The sequence below is a fragment of the Oryza glaberrima genome, chromosome 8 (genome assembly GCF_000147395.1).
Source record: "Oryza glaberrima chromosome 8, OglaRS2, whole genome shotgun sequence".
NCBI classification, from domain to species: domain Eukaryota; kingdom Viridiplantae; phylum Streptophyta; class Magnoliopsida; order Poales; family Poaceae; genus Oryza; species Oryza glaberrima.
In genome coordinates this window covers 10984136-11000477 of record NC_068333.1, presented here as the reverse complement: position 1 = coordinate 11000477, position 16342 = coordinate 10984136, and the positions used below count along the sequence as shown (strand labels likewise).

The following is a 16342-nucleotide window of genomic DNA, read 5'->3' as shown; positions in this document are numbered from 1 at the left end:
TTCAGTGGCATCTAAAAGTCTATCGGTCTGAATTGTTGTATTCGGTTAGTCTCTTTTACTTTGGGTATCAAGGTGATTATCCCAAAATTAAGGCTAAGAAATTGGGAACACTCCAGCATAAAATTCATTGAACATAAGCAACAAATCATGCTTGAGAACATCCCAAAATTTTTGCTAAAATTCAGCTGGAAAGCCATCTTAACCTGGCGCCTTATTTGTTTCCATCCCAAAAATCGCCTCTCTTACTTCCTCCTCGGAGAAAGGGCAATAATAAGATCATTTTCTGCCTCCGACACTTGGGGATGTTATCTAATCTGGAATCATCTAGGGAAAGGGAACTTACTTCTGGTGGTCTAACAAACTTTTTATAGAATTTTGTGAAGTAATTTTTTAAAGCATCGTTCCCCTCAATCTTTTATTCATCCTGGTTTAGGCTAATAATTTGTTTCTTCCTATGTTTGTCATTAGCAATCAAGTGATAATATTTAGTATTATTATCACCAAGAAGAACACTGGTCGAGTTAGCCCTTTGATACCATTTAGTTTCTTCTTCTCCAAATAGGTGTGCCAACCGATCAAGGTTGAGCAAGCGTATGTCTTTCCAGATCAGTTAGGACACGACTTTCTACGGTGATATCAAGAGTATCAATGGTGTGTTGCAGATTTCCTTTCTCTATTTGATAAAAGCCACTAGTGTCATTGCTCAGCCTTTTAGTTGGTACCGTTAGGCACTCATCTTATTGTTCCATCTTTGGACAGCATTTCGCCCTTTCACCGGCTTATTCCATACCTCTACCACTTGATCATGGAAATCTTCCCGTAGGAACCAGCCAAGTTCGAGCCTGAACTGCTTAGTGTTCCCTGTAAAATCCGGTGCATCAGTGTCTAGAAGAAGTGATAAACCTTGAGCTGCACTAGACACTAACGGCTGTTGTTGGCCCGATCTTTCGGTGAGTTGATGATAACTACGATTTGGGAGAAACATTGATGACCCGACTACAACCGTACAAGACGTTGTGTTTTGTGCCTTAGCGATCGATACACCTCTCCGTGGGTTGTTGATCTTGCCGATGCAGATCAACCCTATTTCTGCAAGCAAATCGAAGAAACAAGAAAGAACAAGATAAAAGTAATCTAATATTGCAAATAGGAATTAAATACCCACGATAAGTTGGGGTTTCGAAGACAAGCATACGGAGGATCTAGCCAACACGCGCGCTGCAAGTAAGTAGCAATGGCTAAATTTTAATTTAAACAAAAGCCGAGAAACCCTGAAGGGGTACCTAGCTATTTATAGAGGTGGGAGGACGACCAAGGGTGCTCTAGGGTCGCGCTCCACCAGATTGGGGCACACCTAACATGGACGAAGTTACATGCCCATGGGCCCACTATTGGTGATTCAATACCTTGTTTTTTTTTATTGCGGAAATTATGCATTGCAAGCATAGCTAGTCTTCTTTCATTGGGTAATATTGACAGTCGAAATTGGTCGATAACGACCATCAACAAACCCCCCAAGCTTGAACCTTTGCTCGTCCCGAGTAATGGATGAAAGGAAACAAAGACTTGGTTGTTGATTAATGTTGTATATTTAGAATGTACAAAATGCATAGTATGGGTACTCTTACCAGAATTAAGTCAGTCAGCACGGTGGCTTACTCATGCGCCTAATGAATGCGCACAGATGTAGCCTAGAGGAGGGGTGAATAGGATTGCCTAAAAACTTAAAAACAAATCGCAGCGGTAAAATTCAACAGGCCCGAAACCTCCTGGTGTAGAACACCGGAACTTCCGGTCTGCTCAGACAGCCTAGAACTTTCAGGTACACAGATGAAATTCAAATTTCACTTCCAGAAACTTAGCCAACTCTCACAAGATGAATCACAGATAAACAGAGAAGCAACAGGATCACAGATACAAGCACAGAAACATCACAGAATGGACAAGGAGGATTTTTCCCTGAAGTTCGGATCTTGCGATCCTACTCTCCGTTGAGGAGCTCCAAAGAGATGGGTCTCAATTAACCCCTTGCCTCACTTGTGCAAAAATCTCAGAGGAAATTCACAGCCTTCAACCCCAACACCTCTAGGTCATTTTCTAGAATTGGGTGATCACCAAGATCCAACTCAACCTACTTCTAGAAAACACCAGAAGTTGCTCTACTAAGAAAACCTCTAGGACTTCAGCACAAGATTCTTTACTCACTTACTCATTCCCTTACAGAGGTGAAGAAAACCTTTACAGACTTTCCCGGGACATCCACAATTGCAAAGGAAGCTCGCGGGCGACACCTAACCGTCTAGGAGATGATCTCCAAGAGTAATAAGCACCGAGATGTCAGCCCACAAGATACCCCAAGTGCTCACACCAATCCTAGCCTTCACACCATCTCCAAATCTTCTCCTTCACCCTCAAAAGCACACTCTCTCACAAGAATGGCTCAAGATTGAGTGGAGGAAGTAAAGAAACACTTGGGAGAGACAGCAACAGCTATGGAATGGAAAAGCAAAAGTGCAATGGCCAAAGGGTGAGCTGAGGACGATCTAGATATATATAATGGCTAGGTGACGTCATCTAGCCGTTACTAACATTTTTGAACTGGAAACAGGGCCGAAACTTCTACTCCTCTGGAAGCTCTCGACCACACTTAGGAAAATTTCTCCAATTGTCGGCCCGGAACTTCCGGATCCAAAGGACCGGAACTTTCGGCCAAGCCTTTCTATCTTGAGCAGAGCTATTTTCAAAAATCGCTCTCAAAAATATTTTTGACACTTGGATATCACTAAGAGCACTTGTTGTATCCCAGAACCACACCTGGAACCCCTCTTAATACTACGGTTTTTCCTAGAACTCGATTGCAAAAAGTAAACTAGCCTATGCACACTTCGAGTTCCAACCCTGCTTGAATCTATGTTTTTTTTTGGGGGGGGGGGGGGGGGTCTCCAAGCATCTCTTGACCACACCTTGACATCATGGGACTAAAGCACCTGAGTGTAGCTCAATAAAACTCATTAATCCCTTAGCCACATTGTTATTAATCACCAAAACCCACTAGGGGGATAAATGCACCTTCACCTAAACTGTGAGGCATCATGCTTCACCTCGTCTTGGGCAGTTGAGAGACAGAATGGTTAGTGAAGCACTACTCAACCATTCCTTGTCTAACTTTTATTCCGGAGGTTTTCTCAAATGATTTTTTGCAAATAAAAACCAAGTTCCTCATATGATTCTCTCAATCCCTTAACGGTGTATAATTGTATTCCTCACCAAGATATTGACTTTTGTCCCTATTCTAAGGTCATATATGTGGAGTTTGGTAGGGATCAAACGAGACATACTTGTATTCACATTTATTACTAAGTAAAAAATCTGGACCAAAGAAGATAGCAAAACATACTTCTGATCAAGATAGTGCAAGATGTGTGTGTGGAATATGTGGTGGAAGTAAGACCTATTTGGTGGATAAACATAAAACTAAACTTTACTACTTTTTGATATACCTGCTCCTCCTTTATTTTTTTCAAGCTTTGAGAAAATACGGCTAGCTCGATTCTTTCTCTCTCTTTTCTTTTCATCATGCCCCATACTTTATATGAGCAAGATTTTCTCTTTTTTTTCTTCTTCTTTTTTTTCAGCATAGCCATACCTTCTTTCTTTTGAGCTTTTTTTGGGGGAAAAGGCATATATAATATGGAGTATTTATTTGGTGGTAGACATGGAAGAAAATAGAAAATATGGACGTGGTGGATGTAGTGGATGCTAACTTCCGGTGTAGAAGACTTAGCATATGTGTGTGTATATGTGGAAGTGTGTGATCTTGATCATAAAGTATTAGAAGCATCTACCAAAGGTCACAAGAAATTTGACAAAGTACAATGGAATAGCAAGCAACCAAAAGATATAAGGTTCTTCAATAAAAGATCATATGGCTCTGGTAGGAATATATATCAAATATGAAACTTTATAAATTCATCATTTTTGAAAAACAAACATCTAGAAATCCAGTCAAACTCAGAACAGGATCATAGAAACTCTATTTTACCACATCATATCTCATAACAACATAGACTTGTATCCGACAATTTGCTACTCACAAGATTTAGGTTACCGAGCAATGGTTGGCTTTCCGACTTAAAACTACAAAGAATACTTGACTATGAACCCATACATATTTGGTTAACCTGATATATAGACGTATACTAAAAGTCCTCGCATTTCTCACTTTTCCTCGGCTCCTCCTCTCTCTTTACTCTTCTCCTTGAATCGACTTGTCAAGCTTTTCTGTCACGTCCCAAAACGACCCTAAAATATATCCTTTAAATTATGCCTAGAATAATTAAAATCCTTGTGAAAGCCTCTAAAAATTAAAATGTGCAAAGTAAAAGTCAAATAAGGCTTAGAGGATTTTTGTATATTTCCTAAAAGCCTAAAATGTGTAAATAAATTTTAGTGGAATTTTCAGAGCACAAATAATAATTGTTAAGAAATAAACAAAGTTAAAAAGGTTTTATAAAAAGAAAAACCCTAAAAAGTCCCCTTCCCTCTCTTGGGCTGGCTCGGCCCATCTCCCTCCCCCCCTCTCTCTCTCTCCTCTCCCCCGCGGCCCATTCGGCCTCCCTCCCCACACGCGCGCCGCTGACGGGCGGGCCCGCCCGCCACCCTCGCTGACGGGTGGGGCCCACCCGTCATCCCCGTCCTCCCGCCGCTCCCGCCGCCTCGCCTGCGCCTAGCGCCGCCGCCGCCGCGAATCCCGCCGCCTCCCGTCGTCCCCGCGTGAAATCAATAGGTGGGAATTACTCCCCGTGATCCCCTCTCCCTTTCCACCCATTTTTCCCTCTCTCTCGCATTCAAACGGCCGGATTTGCTCCCGCAAATCTCGCCGGCGCCATTGATGGCGGCCGGACCTCCCGGCCAGTTTCCTTCCTTCCCCGGCCACCCTCTCCCCCTTCCAACCCTATTTAAACCCTCCCCGCGCCTCCCTTGCCCGTTTTCGCCCCTTGCCGCACCTTCTCCTCGCCGGCATCGAGCTCGCGCCGTTGCCCTCTCTCTCCTCCGTCGCCGACGACCTTCGGCCGGCTCTCTCCGCTCGCCGGGACCGTTTCCCGCCCCAGCGTCGCCTCCTCCGGCTTCGCCGCACCGTCGCCGTCCCCGTCCACCCCCTCGTCGAGCTCACCGACCGCCGGAGCGCCGCCGTCCCCGTCGACCCGAGCCGCGCCGCTGCCTTCCTCCGCTCCGGCCGCCTTTTTCGTCGTCGCCGTCGACCAAGGGTGAGCTGTGGATCACCGCCTCGTTTCCCCCTCCCCCCCCCCTCTCTCGGCCGCTGCTCCGCTGTGCCTATGGCCGCCGCCGGCGACCATAGGGGCGCGGGCGCGCCGCCTCCCGCCGGCCGTGCCGACATGGCCGCCTTCGGGCGCGTCGAGCGGCTGCCGCGTGGGGCCCGGCCGTCAGCCGCCCGCGCCCTCGGGTGCGGCTGACGCGTGGGGCCCACGGCGCCGGCCGGTGTGAGCCCGGGTGCACCCGGTCCACCGTGGACCGTGAGGCTGCCGCGTGGGCCCCACTCCCGTGGACACGGTCCGCGCGCCCTCTCCCCTCGGCTGACGCAATAAACCATTTTTAAATTAAAATTTAAATGAAGAAATTCATAAATATTCATTTAAAGAGCATATAAACTTCAAATGGCCATAACTTGGCCATTTGAACTCGGAATTGGACCGTTCAAGTCTCTAATTTTTTCTTAAGAAGTCAAGAACCCATTTTTGTGCTTTGTTCCTGCTTGTTATGTGGAGTTTATTAGAGTAAAAGCCTTTTTCCTTTCCGTTGGTCGTATAGACGCTGCAGCTTCGGAAGATCCGCTCTACGTGGAGGTTGAAGCCGACGTTTGGGAAAGCGAGCAGGGCAAGTCACATCATCCTTGAACATATTGAATCCCAGTTTATAAAATTATTTTGATCTAAATTATTGCATTATCGCTTTATTTAAATTCCCGCGTTATCACTGTTTTATTTAGCCATGCCTATTTACCTTTGTTATGACCTTATTATTATTGTTATTGTTATTATTACCTTGTTCACCCTAGAATAAACAAAACCCCAACTAGTGGGTACTCTATTCGTGGTTCCACTAGTATGAATTTAGGTAGATGCTTCGCTGTTTAATTAGGCAACATTAGGTGGTTTTATAACTCTAGACTTTGGGAATATTCATATCACTTGGACATTATGGAATGATTGGATTATTGTGGAATTGGATGCACACTTTCCCCTCTATTCAAAACCCTCAAAATGGTTTTAGGTTGGGTTCGGGGTGCATGGTTTTGATAGTAGCACCTCGGCCATATAAGGACCGGTCTTCGGGCCTCTATTGCAAAGCACTACCGTACTTCTACATGTCTAGTGGGTAAGGCTTAGTTTGTGGCTCAGTCTGGTTATAAACAAAAGTACACGGATGGAGATGGATGAAGTCGGGGGTCGATGGACATCTCTAGGGCAAATGAAGGCTACACGAGCTGCGGCCCGGTAGTCGAGATGTCATGGCACAGGGCTGGTGTCCTGCTGCTAGGGGCTCAGTCCTGCCTACCTGTCCCGGAGGTTCCGGCCGTAGGTGGGGTTGGGTCGGTACTCTTGTCTATGGCTAGGATGGGTTGGAAACTATGTCACGTCTTCCGTCCGTATACCGTGGTGGTATGTGGCACATGGTTACACGTGAGGAAGATGTGTCTTGTGGGTAAAGATGTACACCTCTGATCAGAGTATAACCTATTCGAATAGCCGCGCTCTCGGTTATGGGCAAGCCGAGCAATGTACCCAAGTTAGTGTTTTAATTCTTAAAACCTGCTTAACAACTAAAATGTGGAATGGTTGGCCTGGGTTGGCTTGGGACGAGCTGGGACCTAGGGTCGGGTTGCCAGTTCGGTCTGAATCATCGTAGGCCTTGGGTTAAGGCAGGTTCGTGTGGGTTCACGGCCTTGATTAATAATATTGTATAGCTCTAGGATCGTATTTACAAAATAGCTTTGAGCAACTAAGTGTCTTTTAATGCTGTTTACTGCAAACCCTAACCCCCTATATTATAACTCCCTTGTACTCCCTTGCATTTATTCTGCACTCGTGGGTGTGTCTTGTTGAGTACGGTGGTTGTACTCAGTCTTGCTCAATTTTTCCCAACCCCAGAAGAGGAGTTCCTGGATGATGAAGGCTTTGGTGTCTAGCTCGTGCCTGCCGTCAAGCGCCTGTGGTCATCGCCCTAGTCTTCCGCTGTCTTTTCGTTTGTCTTCATGTGTGCTGGGCCTTCGTCGCCCATGTAATAAATTATCTATTTACACTTCCGCTTGTTAAACTCTGTATTGTATCAACTTTTGGTGTACCTTGCCTCCTGGGACAAGGAATAATACACGCACGCAAGGAACGCCCGTTGGGTGATTTCCAGTCGTGACATTTTCAAAGGTCCTGAGATCAGTTGAGCTACAACAGATACTAGTCTATCCCAAAAAAAGCCAAACTCTGGCTATGAACCTGGACACGCATGTGTCCAGGTTCGTAGCTAGGATTGGACTTTTTTTTGGGACGGAGGGGTAAGTAGCAGAAAAATAAACATAATAATTTATTATGTACAAAACTTTTATTTTTGGTATTTTTAGTTTTGCAAATTATTGTGTGGTTTTCAGGTTTATAAATGCAATGCAAAAAAAATAAACATGAAATGAAAGCTTGCTTCTTGCTATGACCCATGGTGGGGATCAAATCCCTGGTAGCAGTAAAATGCTTGCCAGTCAGCTTGCTGTTGTTGCATCATGGTATTGAAGTTTGCGATCTGTGCATCAACAGACTGCTGCCACTCTCGTGACTGTACCACATGATCCTCCAAGGTGTGCTGGATGTTCCCCGCTTGCAGTTCAAGTGCATCGATCCTCCGGGTGAGTTCTCCTAGATCCCCTCCAAAGGAGACTGAGCGACACATCCGAGAGGATGGAGGTAGACCACTTGAACTGGAGGAGCATGAGTATCCCCAGTGCAGCTCCTATGGCACATGCCACCGGCTATCGCTGGCACTCTGCTAGGACGAACCTCCGGTGTCATGTTGCGAGAATTGGGTCCAACAGGGGGCATCCGTGGTCAGGTCCCAACTGTCCCCGTACATCTGCACTGGTGGTAAAGAGGAAGAAGCCTACTGGGGTGCTTCTCTCGCCATTCGTCGTGTTAACCTGCGTGGGACATCACGGTGCAACTCCACTTGGAGTGGAATTGTTAGTTCTCGACAGTTATACAAATGAAACTCCGGGTTAGGTAACATAATCTCATTTGTGATTTTTTGATATGCTCTTCCTGCCTCCTCTCCTCCAAGTTGCTGGTTTTTCCTCCTCCCCCTCTTCATGCTTCTCCTTTTTTGGCTGTTAATGCCGTGGCGGATATCTTGGGGGTGGATGGCGGCTGTCCGGATTTGTGGGGTTGGAGGGGGGAGGCGCGCTGTCGTGGCTATGGCTCGGCCCACGCGAAGCATGCTAGCTAGCTATTTTTGACCAGGTCGCACACGCGGGGATGGGGAAAGCGCGGTTTCCTAAGGAAACCGCCCGTCACGGATGTAATGGCGTCCATATTGTGTGCATTGCTTCGTTTCTCCAAACAACCCCACTTGTATTTCACCAACCTAAAATACCCGGCTCTTAGGCACATCAACAAGTCAGCATGGCAATTGTCGGACTAGCAGTATAGCTCTTCCCTCTCTGACGTACCCAGGCAAGGGTGAGCATAATGGAGTTTGGTCGGCCCCGGTTTAAGGTTTGATTGGCTGTCGGATTCACCGCGGTGCACGGGAGGCTGCCCACCTCGGTTTAACGCTGGGGGCGAAACCTCAGCATGATGCACTTGATTAGGGGAAGTTATGCAAAGGGTCTTGTCACAGTTCATTTCCGATATGTCATGGTGGCATGTTGGCGCACAAAAACGTGCCGTAGGCCTATGTATTGAGGGTACAGTTGTACGCCTCTAGCCAGAGTAAAACTATTTAAATAACCGTGCTCGTGGTTATGTCGATCAACCAGCCTCATGGCGATTTGTCTCATCATTAATAATTTGACTTAACGGAATTGGTATTGTTCAGGTGGATGGTTGGGCCTGTCACAACGTGGTTTAGCATTGGATAGTGATGATTAATATTGTCTAATCTATTTCAATAGTTTTACTGCTCTCAACTATTGCTTTAGAACTACTTTATGCAAAAAAGCACCTAGCCTCCTTGTAAATGCTTGCATCATACCTCTTATTGGTATGACTTGTCGAGTACAGTGGATAGTACTCAGTCTTTATCTATTTCCCTCACCTTAGAGTTGGACTACTACTTGGATGGAGGTAACTCGGATGAGTAAGCTTCGTTGCTACCATCAAGAATGCCTGTGGGGTGGAGTCACAGCACTGCTAGCATCAATTATCACAAGTTTAGCCAACTTTACCTTTTTCGTTGCATTTGAAAGAATTTATAATGTTTTGTAAGACTTATGTCAATTTTGTTATTTGTGTACCCTGGTCGGTCCTGAGCAGGGGTTTAATGCACATTTTGCTTAGAATTCTGGTTCGTGAATTTCTGGTAAGCTGTTGGCTAGGGTTAAAAAAAAAAGAGGGGCGCAGCGCGAGAGTTCAACGCGACATGGAGGAGCACAGCGGGCTAGCGTCGCTGGTAACTGTGCGAGGGCTCGACATGCCGGTGGCGCAGCCGCGTGGGCGAGTGCGCGAAGAGCAGTGCAAGCACCTGGCGCGGCTAGGGTGAGCGTGAAAAGGGATCACAAACAGCTAAGTTTTTGTTTCTCTTTAATTGGGACGATAGCCCACAAGCAGAAGCAACCCACCTATCATGCTGAGATGTCTACCCTAGCTCGTTAAGATTCATGAGATTTTATGTTAGCTCGGCTCATTATGAAAATGAAATGAGTCACGCCAATCTTGTCACAGACCAAACAAGCTAATAAGCTACAAGCTTCACATCCACCCCAAACCGTAGAGCATTTGGATTGCCCTAAGCCCCCAACAGATCATCACAAGTGTCATATCCTATATACTTATACATTTGATCCCACTAACTAGAATTTCCTGCCCTCTCATGTCAAAAAAAAAAATTTCCTGCCCTCTTAGTGATCCATGTCACCTGTTTTAGTGGCAGCCATCGGATAGCAGATCACTGGCTCCTCAAGGCACCTCTTAGTTTTCCTATCTCATCGCACATGCCTGTGATGAATTAATCAAAAAGCCCACTAACGTCGGAACATCGGATGTCCCGTTAATGCTGAATCATTGTGGAACCTAAGCTTCTGTGACAACAAGCTGCATGCACATCGAGAGCCTTTCATCTTCCACATGCATGCATGCACTAAATTTTCTACCCTGATCCCCACTAAGTAGAATTTCCTGCCCTCTTAGTGATCCACGTCACCTGTTTTAATGGCAGCCATCGGATAGCAGATCACTGGCTCCTCAAGGCACCTCTTAGTTTTCCTATCTCATCGCATGCCTGTGATGAATTAATCAAAGAAGCCCACTAACGTTGAAACATGGGATGTCCCGTTAATTTTGGATCATTGTGGAACCTAAGCTTCTGTGAGAACAAGCTGCATGCACATGGAGAGCCTTTCATCTTGCACATGCATGCATGCACTAAATTTTCTACCGTAACTAAAAAAGTAAGGTGGACAGTCATTCTTCAATTTCCATGTCTTTATATTCATCTTCTGATATGGGCATCACAGATTCATGGGTCGGATCAATATGCATGATCGACAAACGGATTGTAGCAGTTCCCGTCGTTTTCTGAAGGAATGGAAATAGCCATCATGCGATTCATGACCAAAGTTTGCTCCATGCAGTTTCTCCATTTGGTCACTGCCACCTGAATCCAACCGTAAGTTCATGTTACCACTTTCGTCATCCCCTCATTGCCCATGATCATGCTTTAGCCATGTCAGCATACCAACATGCATTTTGTGTTTACTTTTTGTTCCTCATATCTATTGTTATTTTGTACCGTTTAAGTAGAAGGGGGTGCAGTTCAGTTTTTTCTCAGCATAATATTGATGCAATGTATTTGATAATATTATTACAATCTTGCAGGCTACACGCACTATTGTACAATTGCATTTGTTTGTTATATAGCAGTTTAAAGGAACATGCATACATATCAATTAGTTGCTATCAAGCATTTAGCCTACATTTTATTTTTGAGATTTTTCGTATTTTATATCTTCGCTTGAACTTTTCTTCTTTCATGTGATTATTCATTCCAATTTTATAGATCCAATTGCTCTTAAATTTTCGCAGCAACGCGTGAAGTATCGTCTAGTTCATTTTATAAGATTGCCTTGATAAACGGGTAAAAGTTAAAAGGAGGGCACCTCACTTATCTTGTTATTCAACAAACAATCCGATTATTTATGCAAAACTTCAAACGAAAATTCTCATGTTTAATGCACAACTATTGATATCAGAACTAAATATATATCTAAAATAATCCAAATGCTGGACTCACAGCAGTTGTTGACCGCGACACGAGCATCTTTGAGTTTTAGATCAAGAGGTATAGCAGTCCTGTCCGGCTCACGTGTTGGTGATGTGACTACGGGTAAAGAAAAATGACATACTGGTCTAAATGACAAGCAAACATACCGAACTTGCTACCAAGGGATCCTTCAAATAAAGGACAGTTGATTCTTGTGCATGCCCAATTCAAAACTCTAGTTCAGAGGAGCATCTTCATGCTCCCTTCTACGCAATCACTCGAGCAGCTTCACGTTTTGCTGCAAATTCCAATTCTTCTGGTGTGAAGGGAAGCGGCTTTGTTGGGGCAGGCAGGCGGCCAATGCTATCAACCTTGTCTCGTTGCTTGGGTGGGGGCCTTGCTGCTTTAGGTAAAAGTCGGCCTTTCTTTGCAAACCACTCGGGCTTGAGAAGTGCCCTGAATCCAAGGTTATTGTAGTACACCAGTCTTACCGTTCCACCAGCTGCTTCAACTGCAGCTTTTGCCCTAGCAGTTGTCCTTGATACCTACAAATGTTCAATCATATATTATTTAAGGGATTTTCGAATAAATAGATCATAAATGCAAAATGTTATGAGGGGTGGACATTAGGATAGCTAAAAGAGTAAGATCTCATCTACCGAGTACCCACAGAAGGCACACTCAGACCTAATCTAATGAAAACCTTTTAAGTTGTAACCAAATCACAATTGACCAACCTTTAAAACTTCAACCACTAATATGCATGTATTTGTATCTATCATGAAAAATTAGAACGGTATTGTTTTTCCTGAAAAAAATATTTTCATATTATTAAAGCTTAAATGTGTATCAAAGAATGATAAAAATGTGTGTGTGGTAGATAATGTGACATCTAAAACAAGTAAACAAGAAAAGAGAAAAATAAAGTTGCTTTCTAGTCATCTAGCCATTTAAGGCTTACATGAACCACATTAGTCAGATTAAAGCCACATCATACTGATAAAATGGATATTTTAAGTCAACTTTGATTACTTATAGCACGAAGTAATCATCTGTTCTCCGAATGATCATCATCCATGGGCAAGTAGACCATGTAATGAAGTAACATATGGGCTACATGAGATCTCAGTTTAATATAATAATTATGAGTATATGCAAATTTAGTTAGAATTTTCTATCTCGCTCATAACATGAAGAGAGAAACAGGAGATAATATTTGAAGAGTATGGCCAGACGATAATATTTCCAAGTTAGAGCATGAAGGTCATGATTAAATGAGAACATCTCATTTAGCGGAATCTTATGCTTGCCTCAAGGTGGATTGGCCATTTAATTTCCTCTGCTCCACGGCCCATTAGTCGAATTCCATCCTTTATTTGTTTTCCAATAGCACCTGTATCCTGGCAAAGCAGGAAAAAGAAATTCAAAACTACAAAAAGAGCAGAACATATCTTTTTCTTTAAAAAAAAAAGATTGTTAGTACCTTCAGTGTCTTCATTGTGATCAATTCAGAGGAATCAATTTTTCCAGCGTTGATGAGCTTTGCAATTTTCCCCAGACCACATGGCTGATCAAAGGGAATATTAATATCATCAGATATCGTTCTAGATGCCTTTGTAAAATACAGCTTTGGATTAGATTGAAGAATAAGCAACGTTAAGATGACACATTGCATCTCTTCTAAAATGAAGACATAGTTGCCTAAATAGATATCAAAACCTACATGGCTACATTCTCTCTAGAGGTTGAAATGGAAATGTGCATGAATCAACAGTATTCCGAATTTGCTGAATACAATCACTTAAAAGTCTTAAACAATAACCTGAGATGGGTACTATCATACAGGAATAGTTTTTTCGGAACCTGGGAGATTGTAATACAAAATGAGAAATTACTCGTTCATTTAGGAAAGATGTTTGCACTTTCACTTTGCACCGGCCTAATCACTCTGGTTGGGGTATGCTCTCCTGGTGCTGATGAGCCCATAACACCCTTTGCCTTCAGGTATGCTATATTTGTTAGTAGTATGTAAACTGATTCAACCTGAAGTGTTTAGGAAGTGTGAAGTGCAACTTATTTGTTAGTTTGGTATAAAGTGAAAGTGTTCGCTAACCCCATTGCAAATTGCAATTTACTCAAGAAATAATCTAGAATACCTTACCATATAGGAGATACATTACAGAAAAATGTAAAAGTGATGCATTTGTTCACACCCCATTGCAATATTCAATGCCATATGAGGGTGGTAAAGAAAGCTCATCATAGCAGGATCCATATAAATGAAACTCTCTTATTCTGCTAGGTATTTCTCTTCTTATCAGCTCTAATTGGTCTCTATGAGCCTAACTATATCCAAGAACTACATATAATCATTAAAAAGAATGGACTTGGGCAGGATAGAATCAATCATATCAGTTGGCTCATGCCAAAATGGTTTTAAAGGACCTACATTCCCCATGTTTTAGTCATCTTTCACGTGTGTTAAGCCACCCACTAGTGCTGCCTTTGACATCTTAGCCCATCTAAGGGATATCGCCAAATTTTCTTCGTTTAAAACAAGGAACTTATAGGATAACAACGAAATCCTTATAATGGCATTGGCAGCACAAAATGGAAGTATATCAAGCTAGATCAAGTATGTGCAAAGTGCAAACCAAATTCAAGTGGTCGACTAGGTAAGTATGGGCAGCCTTCAACCCAGCAACATTTCGATGGGGCAACCAAGCCTGATTCGTAAAGAAACAAGAGCGAAATGCAGGTATATGTGATCAAACCCTGCGCGCAGAACACCTGTCGAACACCTTTCGTGCAACACTCTACATCATACAACCTGCGATACGACGGGTGGGGAAAGGCGAACCTGAAACGTCAGAGAGAAGCGGTTCTTGAAGCCGCGACGGGGGAGGCGGCGACGGAGCGGGGTCTGGCCGCCCTCGAAGCCGAATCTGGCGGTGCCCCGCGCCTTCTGCCCCTTGTGGCCGCGGCCAGCCGTCTTGCCCTTCCCGGAGCCGATCCCTCGGCCCTTCCGGGTCTTCTGCTTCCGCGCCCCCGGATTGTCCCTCAGGTCGTTGAGCCGCAGCAGACTCCCCACCGTTCTCGGGGCCCTCGCCGCCGGCACGGCCGCCGCCGCCGCGGCTTGGGTGGCGTAGGATAAGGATGAGGCGAGCTTTGGGGCGGGCAGGACGGTGGGGATTGCGGTTGCGGGGGCGGGATATGGGTGAGGGACGCGGCGGGAGACCGCGGTGGCGGTGGCGGTGGCGGTGGCGGTGGCGCGGAGGAGGTGGGAGGCGCGGCGCCACATGGCTGGAGTGGTGGGCTGGCTTTCTTCCTCGTCCGCTGGTTTGGGTGGGTTTGGGGGTTTTAGGGTTCGTTCCACCGGTGCGATCTGTTCCCTACTTTTTCTTTACAAATTGGTATTTTTCTAAAACTCATTTTGAATTTAGATCGTAACTTCAACCAAAAATAAGTCACCGGCTGGCACTAATGTTACACAAATCAGCACCAGACACGTTGGCACTGATCCCCTCGCAAACGTGGCAGAGCTCAACGTCATAGCGGTTGGTGTTGACCCCTCTAACCTCAACGCTAGCTGCGTTGGTGCTGAGGTAGAGGGGACTTAACCCCATGGTCGAGCCACGCCGGCTCTATCTAAGGCTAGGGTTTGCTCCCCCGTGGTGCCCTCTCTCCTCCTCTCCCAAAAATCTCCTCAAATCTCTCTCAAATCGAAGGTTATTTTGTGGTTATTGCGTTGATGAAAAAAACACACACTGGCCTGAGAGGTTTGCTTCACTCTAATGCAGATCCAAATCTTACTTTCGGGTTTAAGGTGTGTCAGTTGTTTAGATCCTGCCACCAACAAGAATAAAATAAAACAGTTAAATCGGCAAACGATAGCCGATCGGCTGGAAAGCCGATGACGTATCGTCTTTAACGTAGCCAATGCAATTATGTAGAATCAACCGTCACGTATAATCTTAAAAGAATATAGGTAAACTCTAAATATGTCGTATCGACTGTAGAGATAATTGACCATACAATCCCTAAATTAATATGCTCTAAATTATACACAAACAGTACAGATCAGACCTAACCAAGACAGCATAGATTGTACATAGATCAGAAGACAATACTCAGATAAAAAATAATGTATTAGCTAATACTCTAATACAACATTATGCATGTACTCCTTCCATTTCAGGTTATAAGACGTTTTGGCTTTAGTCAAAGTCAAATTGTTTCAAGTTTGACTAAGTTTATAGACAAATATAGTATTATTTATAATACTACATTAGTTTCATCAAATCAGTAATTGAATATATTTTCATAATAAATTTGTCTTTGATTAAAAATGTTTCTACTTTTTTCTACAAACTTGGTCAAACTTAAAGTAGTTTGACTTTGACCAAAGTCAAAACATCTTATAAAATGAAACGGAGGGAGTATCTCAGTTGGCCTCAATCAAAGAAACAAGGTGTTGCGTCACCAAAAGTGGGCCCATAGCTCTCGGAGTCCTCGGAGTCTTCAGAGGAATTTCGGTATGACTTTAGGAGTTTTCCTTCTTTCTTTTGTAAGACCTTCGAAATTAATGAAATACTTTATATGCTCTCGATACTTTAGTATATCTAAGTATTATATTGACTTTATATATGTACCGGTATAGTCGTATAGTTAGCCTATCAGAGAGGTGTAGTGGTGTGGGTTTAATGTTTGTTTACTCGGTTGCTCAATGTTATCTCGAGAGATGTAGAGTAGTATTTAATAATGTAGACGTGTTGTCTAGATTATTAAGTATTATTATCTGGGCATATATGCTACGGGTCAGTCGAAGTGGGCCGCTGATGGTGATAACTCAGTACGGGTATTC

At 44.1% G+C, this 16342-nt stretch overlaps 1 protein-coding gene across 1 annotated transcript; it reads right to left on the bottom strand.

The window, feature by feature from the left end:
• Positions 1–11422: 11422 nt before the first annotated feature.
• On the bottom strand, positions 11423–14834 carry LOC127783391 (uncharacterized). Its single transcript, XM_052310657.1, has 4 exons — positions 14339–14834; positions 12962–13045; positions 12789–12878; positions 11423–12023 (listed from the first exon to the last, which is right to left on the bottom strand). Exons 1-4 carry the CDS (start codon positions 14777–14779, stop codon positions 11745–11747), a joined length of 894 nt encoding a protein of 297 aa, XP_052166617.1. The 5' UTR covers positions 14780–14834; the 3' UTR covers positions 11423–11744.
• Between the last annotated feature and the right edge of the window lie 1508 nt (positions 14835–16342).

What these genes read in the sequence shown, in the direction of transcription:
- LOC127783391 (XM_052310657.1), bottom strand. Translation starts at nt 14,779, where the DNA reads ATGTGGCGCCGCGCCTCCCACCTCCTCCGCGCCACCGCCACCGCCACC. An exon ending in GCTTCTCTCTGACGTTTCAG is followed by an intron (nt 13,046 to 14,338) that starts GTTCGCCTTTCC and finishes CCCTTTGATCAG; the next exon opens with CCATGTGGTCTGGGGAAAAT. An exon ending in AATGGCCAATCCACCTTGAG is followed by an intron (nt 12,024 to 12,788) that starts GCAAGCATAAGA and finishes GAACATTTGTAG; the next exon opens with GTATCAAGGACAACTGCTAG.